General features: G+C 42.7%; 1 protein-coding gene across 1 annotated transcript in view; it reads left to right on the top strand.

Annotated features, from left to right (window-relative positions):
- The first annotated feature begins 3,155 nt into the window (after nucleotides 1-3,155).
- Nucleotides 3,156-8,185, top strand: part of EHD4 (EH domain containing 4) — a 31,353-nt gene continuing 26,323 nt past the window's right edge. Inside the window, exon 1 of the mRNA XM_064658124.1 lies at nucleotides 3,156-3,466. Within this exon, the coding sequence (XP_064514194.1) occupies nucleotides 3,231-3,466 (236 nt within the window). The 5' untranslated portion in view covers nucleotides 3,156-3,230. The remainder of the gene's footprint in view (nucleotides 3,467-8,185) is intronic.

Genomic DNA, 8,185 nt, shown 5'->3' with positions numbered 1-8,185 from the left:
TAAGAGTTACAGCAAATAAACATTTTTCATAGCAAATACATGTAAAAGCCATTTCTTTTACATGCTTCTTCCTCTTGTAGCAAGACAATTAAATCCGACATGCAGACATTTCATAGCTGTTGAAAAATTATTGAACAAGAAACTGTACCTGCTCCAGACCTTGATGTAAACTGCCCCAGAATCCTGGAAATCCCTTGAGTTTAGGATTACACTTATTACATTTAAGATCCATCTCCACAAGAACCGACTCATGCTAATTTATTTTTTCCAGCTGGATTTAAATGTTACTGATATATAACAAAGGTTTAAAACTTTAAAATTTTTTGAGACTACTACATTGAAAAGACACAAGAAACACAGACAAAGCAGAGCTAAAATTGTATACCTAATACCACTCATGCAAATATGATTTTTTTAACTTGCTGTAGAATATTGCAACTGAAGTTAACTAATTATCAGTTTTCAGCTTTCTGGCACTTTGGTTGTGACATTAACATGGCTACAAGTCTGGTTTTTTTGACAGATCGAATCCCAACTCTACATTTATTCTTTTTCTAAGTTTTTTATTCAGTGCTATTGGTTTATTTATTAGACATCTTGTATCTACAAGCCCATGTTTCCAACAGGCTTCCTCACTCCTCAGTTCTGTTGTAGCATTCTTTGTTAAGAAATCCTGTTGTTGCGGGCCAAAAATGGAATTCTCACAAATTTCTTTGCCCTCAAGGTTGAGGGTCTCCTCCTAGGTTGTGCACAGAAATGTAATCCTTCTCTTTACCACCTGAACACAATTTACACACTGTTTATCACTGTAAACATTTACCTGCACGCTGCCATATCCCATACAGCTCCTGTATGGACTATACGCCCAATATTTATCTCCCATGGAAATAAGAGACAGCAGTCGGGCTGATGAATGCTGGATGTCATCATAATATAGGACAGGACATAGCCAGAGGGCACAGCCAGACCTGGGAATTTGGAAGAACTCCCAGGTTCCCATATACAGTTAGAGCTTTATTGTCTGAAGGGCAAAAATTATTTCACTGACAGCAGGAAGCATCTAGACAGGAACTCTGAAGACAAGCAGAATGAGGTGTGTGAGTGCAAACACTTCCCTGCCCTTTCTGCTGCTTTCCAGCAGACACAAAAGGGTCATGGAGAACAATGAACACTTTATCCCATTTCAAAAAGCTTGCATGAAATAATTACTTGGTACCTCCGTTTTCTATGTTCAACGAGAATACAGAGGAAAATGACAGGGTTGATCAAGGAGCTGGAACTGCTTACACACAAGGCACGAATAGATAAGGAATCTGCAACCTAGAAAAAGGACAAGAGGCATCAAGAGCAGAGAAGAGAGACATAGAAAATCTGGAGTGCCCTGTGGAAGATGAACAAAGAATGACTGTGCACCTCTCTTCTAAGACCAGACCTGAAGGTAATCAGACAAAACTATCGAGCAGCAGGTAATAAAGTGAAGTTGTTCTGGACACAACACGTAATTAAGTTACAGACTTCACTAACCCTGGATTTTCTTGTTGATAAAAGTTTATGCATTCAAAAACTGACTGACACATTCACTGGAATAATTTTAGGGACTGAAAAAATACAAAGGTTCTGCATCTGCCTCAGTCCTGCACTGAATCATAAATCTCAGAAACTAGGAGGACAGTCTGAGACAATGCCTGCCCTGTGGGGTATGTGAGGTATGCGACGTTCTCCAGTCACTAAATACTGGATGCAGCAAAGACAAATGGGAAAGCAGTCTCGCTGCACACTGCTGTACTTAAGTTTTCCATAGCTCAATCAGGAGCAGTCAGACCTCTTAAAGATGTGGTAATACAAGATTAATTTAAAAGAAACTACTGAAGCAACATGGAGAAGATGTAAGTAACAAGAAGGATAACTTAATTACCTATGAATTAACCCATAGAGAAATACAATGAAAATGAAAGGAATACAAAACCTAACTATAAAAAGGGGATTTCAAAAAATGAGGAAGCCAGTCAGCACGACCCTACGTGAAATGGTATGAAATCTTTAGACTCAGCATGGAAATTGCAAGAAAAGAGTTGCAAAACATATGCATGGCCCTAAATAAAATGCCAAGCAAGGAACCAAGAAAAGGCAAAGTGGTTAAATGCCCAGGACTGAGAATTGCTAAAGCCTAACATCTGTTCTTTGAGGAACAGCATGGAGAGGAAGGAGGTGGAAAGGGCACATCTAAACCTGCTGATGTATTTAGAAAAGAGCTGGAGCATGTTGAAAAAATGTAGTATTCAATATGGGAATGAGAAGGAAGAGAAATACCTAGCTAAAAATGTGAATCAGTAGATGTGCTGGACCAGCAAAAGGGGAGTTAAATAAGGATGCTGCAAGGGAGCCAAGGCACAAAAGATAACACTTGTGACATAGTGTTTGCACGCAGATTCAGCAAAAAAATGCCCCTCCAGTTTTTTTATTTTTTTTTTACAGGGACCCCAAGTTTTTTTTTCTTTACACAGTGAGTACAGACAAACTTTCATGTCAGAGAAAAACATATTTGTTTTATTTACTTCTTCAAAGTTTTAGTGAATGTGGTGTTATATTCCAGTACAATCTCTTGTAAAATCAGTGGAAAAGGTGATCCTTCCATGTGGCTTAACACGACACTGGACCTAAGATTAAAACTAAAGGCCGTATCGTTACACACGTCCCACAGAAATATTTCAATGTTATACTAAGATTTTTCACTCTGTTTAAACCAGTTGCCTGATGTCGTAGCTAAACACCACCGCGCTTAGTCACAGACTTCTTTGGCATCCAGAGACAGCAACCATTATCAGAAAAACACGAAAAGTATTTGGGCGATTCTACGTTCAGATCGGAGCTGTCAAAAGCTCTCCGGATTGCATTGCTGAGATTTTAGCGTAGAGGAGAAGCGCGTACAATTAACTTCCGGAGGCGGATTTGTGGTACAAAAATATAATCCTCCGATTATGAAAAAAGTAATAACCCTCAGAAAACTCCAAACCGCACCCAGCACCCAGGGCGTGTACTGCAGGGAGAATGGCCCCGCCCGTCCCCGCCGCTGAGCCGAGCGCGGGCAGCGCCGCTGGCACCGCCCCTGCGCCGGGGCCGGCCCGGCCGTGCCCGCCCCGCTGGCGGCTGCGTGCGCGGGAGGCGCGGCGGCGGTGCGGGGATCGGCGGTGCGGGGATCGGCAGTGCGAGACGGGAGCGGCGGCGGCGGGATGTTCAGCTGGCTGAGCAAGCAGGGCGGCGGGCGGGAGCGCGCCGGCGGCACCGACTTGGTGCAGACGGTGACCGGCGGGCTGCGGGACCTCTACCTCCGCAAGCTGCTGCCGCTGGAGGAGCACTACCGCTTCCATGAGTTCCACTCGCCCGCCCTGGAGGACGCCGACTTCGAGAACAAGCCCATGGTGCTGCTGGTGGGGCAGTACAGCACCGGCAAGACCACCTTCATCCGGTAGGCAACCCGCGGCCGGCCCCGCTCGGGGAGCGCCGGCCGGCGCCCTGCGCGCCTCGCCCCCGCCGGCCGCTCGGTCCTCGTCGGTCACCTCCTGCCCGGGGCGTTGCTGCCCTGCGGTTAATCCCTCCCACGCTCTGGCGGCGCTCCCCGCGGCGAGCCCGCCCGTGCGGGGCAGCGGCCGCACGCCTGGCCGCCCACCCGCTGCGCCGAGCCGTGCCGAGCCGTGCCGAGCCGTGCCGAGCCGTGCCGAGCCGTGCCGAGCCGTGCCGAGCTGCGGGGCGGGCGGGCGGCGCCCCTCCCGAGGAGCGGGGCTTAGCCGAGAGCCTCCGTGCTGTGTCGAGGATGATGCCACTCCCGAGGCTGTTACATGCTGTATAGCTCGCCGCTAGCTTCCTGTTCAAGAGTATTATCTCTGTTTCGTGTTCTGCCGAGAAAGTCTCTACTTCCTCTTTGTTCTTTTAATCTCTAAATTATTTCAAAAGAAAACCAGGCACTTCGTATTAAAACGGTATGATTGCACCGGCCGTCACGGACCGTTTAACCTTCTCTCCTTCCCCTTCTTTCCCAAAAGTATCACGCACAGATTGCGTGTGATGATAAAAGAGTAACGTGACAAGAGTTTGGGGCAAAAAGCATAGGGTACCTGGAACGACTCACCACCCCCTCCTCCCCGCGCCCGTCTCTTTATTTTGATCAATGACATTGAAAAAGCAGTATCACTACTAAGACAGCTTAACAGTGTTGTTCCTTTTGTAGTATTTTCTGTCTTTCCTGTATTCTTTAAGTTTCTTAGAAGCTCATTTTTATGAAGCCGAAGCGTGTCTTGGGTAAGCACAACCTGTGAATACTTGGAATATATTTGAGCGTGTTTACCTCTCATGTACCCCTTACAAATTAATCTAAGGTTATGCTCAACTCTGCAAAAGACACTGATCAGTCAATTGGATCAAATTTTGACTTACGTATATCTGAGGTTCATTATAGTCCTTCTGTAAATTTTACAAATATTTATCTTTCGGTTCCAAAGATTACAGGCAGCCTTGCCATAACAATGTTTTCTTTTTGCAGTGCAGAAGACCTACCTCCCCTCTACATTGAAGAGCAATGTTTACCTTTAATCACCTGAGGGCTTTTCAGATGTTTACAGAACTAATCATGTGTCTTTTCTGGTTTTACAACCAGCAAATTGCAGGCTTGAACTTGGTTCTTTACTGATTATATTACTGAATTCCTGCAAACACGTAAAGTGGTGTTGCTCAGAGGAATATTTTTAAAATAGAAATATATCTGTAATTAAAAGAAAAGAAACTTCGTTTCAGGATCCCCACATATAGTCACAAGAAGGTGTGTGTTTGTGGGAAGGATGATTTGGATTTTTCTAACATTTCTGTAGCCATACTGATTCATGTTCTTCATTAAAATTACAATTGCTTTGTGAGTCTATACATTTCCAGATAAGCATTGTTAGCTGGCTTATGGACAGGGAATAGGGAGAGCATGGAGTGGGAGACAGAACAGTCCCAAATATGTACATACCAGAACCTGTCCTGCCTGTCAGCAGAGTTGCTCTGTCATTTGCAATTCATAGGAAAAAAATTTTCCCTTCCTGTAAGTTTGCCTTGGATGAGAACACAGTTTTATGGACATTCAACTTTTCTGTCCTTTATAGTTGTCCATATTTGACTGGAGTGCAAGTCAATATTGTGCTTAGAAACACTGATATTCCTTGTGGTGCCATACATGTATTTTTGGTACGGTTGCTTTGTGAAGAACTTGTTATCAGTGTCATCATAAAATACTGAGCAACAGCATTGACTGATACTAAGGTACAGTCTGAATGAGAAAAGATGTATAGTTTATTACAGCTATCCCCAGCTTTTTTTTAGCATTGGTCACTGCTGGGCAAAGATGCCCAGAAAAATTTGAGAGATATAAAGTTTTCAAATATGTTTTCTCATGTTAATAAAATATCTGACAAAGTGGAGGAGGTGACTTCTACTGTGATGTGCCTTTCTCTTCATCCACTCTCTTACCCTTTCTCCTGTCCCTGTTTTTTGTAGGTTGCAGAGTGGTTTAATCCCTTACTGGGTATTGGAGAAGACAGGCATTGACTGTGGAGCCCCTGTCAGTAATAGAACAGCTGTTACTGTTTCTAAAGGACCACAGTCTGACCACACCATTATCAGTATTCATTACCTCAGTGTTACGTATGGAATAGATAATCATTGGCTTAATCAGCATGAGAAAACGCTCCATTCAAGATGGACAGCAACTTAGACAATAGTGTCATAGGGACTGTTACTCAAAATCCAGTTTAGAGAAGAAAAAGAAGGGCAAAAAAGAGAAATTCTTGTATGTTGAGTGCCAAACTTAGAGGAAGGCATGGGAAAATATTATAATGTCCAGGTCAGCCTGAAATAAATTTCTCCTCTGGTAGGCTGAATTTCCCATGGAAAAAAGTCATACACTCTCAAGATTGTTATATAATTCTAGGTTTACTATAGATAGTTTTTCTTAGAATGAAGTAGAAGACGGTAGTGGGTTTTTTTTCCTGCAACCCTTTAAATAAACATTATTTTAAATCTTAAGTAAAACTACTTTTTGTTCTGATTTCTCCATTTCATAGTCAGGAGGGCATACTACATCTACCTAAGTGTTTACTGTTTGATTTACTTGTGAATGTAACAATTCACTTCAGCTGTCAAATATTCATTTGGGATTTACTGTGATTTAGCCATTATTGTGAGAACTTCACATTTTCATACCTCTGGCACATTCATATCCACCCAGTTCCTTCCACTAAGGCTTTATGGAAAACACTGATCTAGCAATGACTGAATATCCTTGGGGATTAAATATGCAAACAAATACTTCCAGGTTTCTAGCAGCTCTTATGTTTTTTCACTTGATGCTGTTTATCCGCTTTGGCACTTGGAACAATGCAGTGAATTCAGCCAGTTTTGCTGTCTAAGGTGTTGTGCAGTGATAGTGTTTTATTCAAGTATTTGACAATGATGATAATTCAAACAAATATATCCACGGCCAAACGTTAATACTTGCCCGATTGTGTTTAATGAAGTGGGAGGATGGTGAGAGCCATTTCCTTATCTTGTGTGTGAGCTATTGGCCATGCAGCTTCTAGAATGGTCTCAAATTTTTCTGGCTGCTTTAGGAAAAAAAAATGGGGAAAGGAAGGACAAGAGGGGAGAATTGTAGTGTATGAAAAAGAAATAGAACGTAGTCAATGCAAGTTTGTAGTTTTTGACCTTTTTCTTCTAACAGTAAATTAAACTTTTAGTCTAGTAATGTTTACCTTGTCATTAATTTTTCTATTTTAAAAGTGTTAAGAGACTGCTGTTTTTAAAGAACTTATCAACACAAGACAAACCAGAAGTAAATTCCTCAGATTACCAGGCAGTGCTTTTACTTTGCTTACAGGTATTACTCAGAGGTTAAAAATTGTAAACTTCCTGCTATTTAAACTCAGTCAGAGCTGGCTTTTGTGAAAGCACCCTTATGTGTGCATAGTATCTGGAGTCTGCAAGTAGTGTGCAATCACTTGTACAGCTGCATCTATTTCTTCAGGAGTTGGGGGGGGCAGGTTCTTAATTTCTTTGAGTGAAAGGTGTAATTTTTTGATACTAGCTCTACATGAAAACCTTGAGTTGTTTGGAGCAGAATTCTTAGACTAAAGCAAACATCTGCTAGTTTTGCTGTGTTTAAAAACAAGTGGAATATCTGGTGCAGTATGTAGTATGGAGGTGAGCAGACTTATAAAGAAGCCTTGAGTTTGTCTCCCAGTGCATCACAGAGTACCCCTGCTAGTGCTGCTCTGTCCAGCTCATCTGCATTTGTGCGTTAGTATGGCTTAGCTAAAGTAGACTTCAGATGAAATATCCAGAATTGTGAGTAATCTTTTCTATCTCTGGAACATTGTAAACTAGTTTCCCCTAGACTGGCAAACTACATCTTGCAAAGAAACATAGATGAATGTTTATTGGCAAAGCAGAAAGGTTATAGCCCAGGTGAAAACAAAGGGAGAAGAGTCAACAGGATGTCTGTTATTTGAACTAGACTGTCTTTGGGACACTGGCTATTTTTAAGCATTCTTCCTGTAAACCTTTTTGAACTCCCTCTCTGCTGAAAATTCCTGAGAAGAGCATGCAATTGCAGATCTGAAAATCCAGGTATTTTCCTGTGTTAATGTAGCATATGTTGCAAAACCATTGGCAGCTTTTCAGTTTACAGAAGGCTGCTCATACCTTTTGTGTGGGTACTTTTCATGCTGAGAAGTACGATATAGCTTGGTGTGGCTTAGCCCCAGCTTGAAACCAAGCACCATACAGCCACTCACACCCATTCCCTGCAGTGGGATGGGGGAGAGAATTGGAAGAGTAAAATTGAGAAAACTTGTGGGTTGAGATAAAGACAGTTCAGTAGGTACAGTAAAAGCAGCACACACAAAGCAAAACAAGGAATTCATTCACGACTTAACACAGGCAGGCAGATGTTCAGCTATTCCAAGGAAAGCAGGGCTCCATCACACATAACAGTGACTTGGGAAGGGAAAATGCTGTCACTCCAAGTGTCTTCCTCCTTCTTCCCTAAGCTTTAGATGCTAAGCACGATGCTGTATGGTATTGAATATCCTTTGGGTCAGTTGGGGTCAGCTGTCCCAGCTGCATCCCCTCCCAACTCTTTGTGCATCCCCAGTCA

This window comes from Pseudopipra pipra, chromosome 6, assembly GCF_036250125.1.
Source record: "Pseudopipra pipra isolate bDixPip1 chromosome 6, bDixPip1.hap1, whole genome shotgun sequence".
NCBI classification, from domain to species: Eukaryota; Metazoa; Chordata; class Aves; order Passeriformes; family Pipridae; genus Pseudopipra; species Pseudopipra pipra.
Note: the sequence above shows the minus strand (reverse complement) of the source record. Positions and strands in the feature narration are given on the sequence as shown.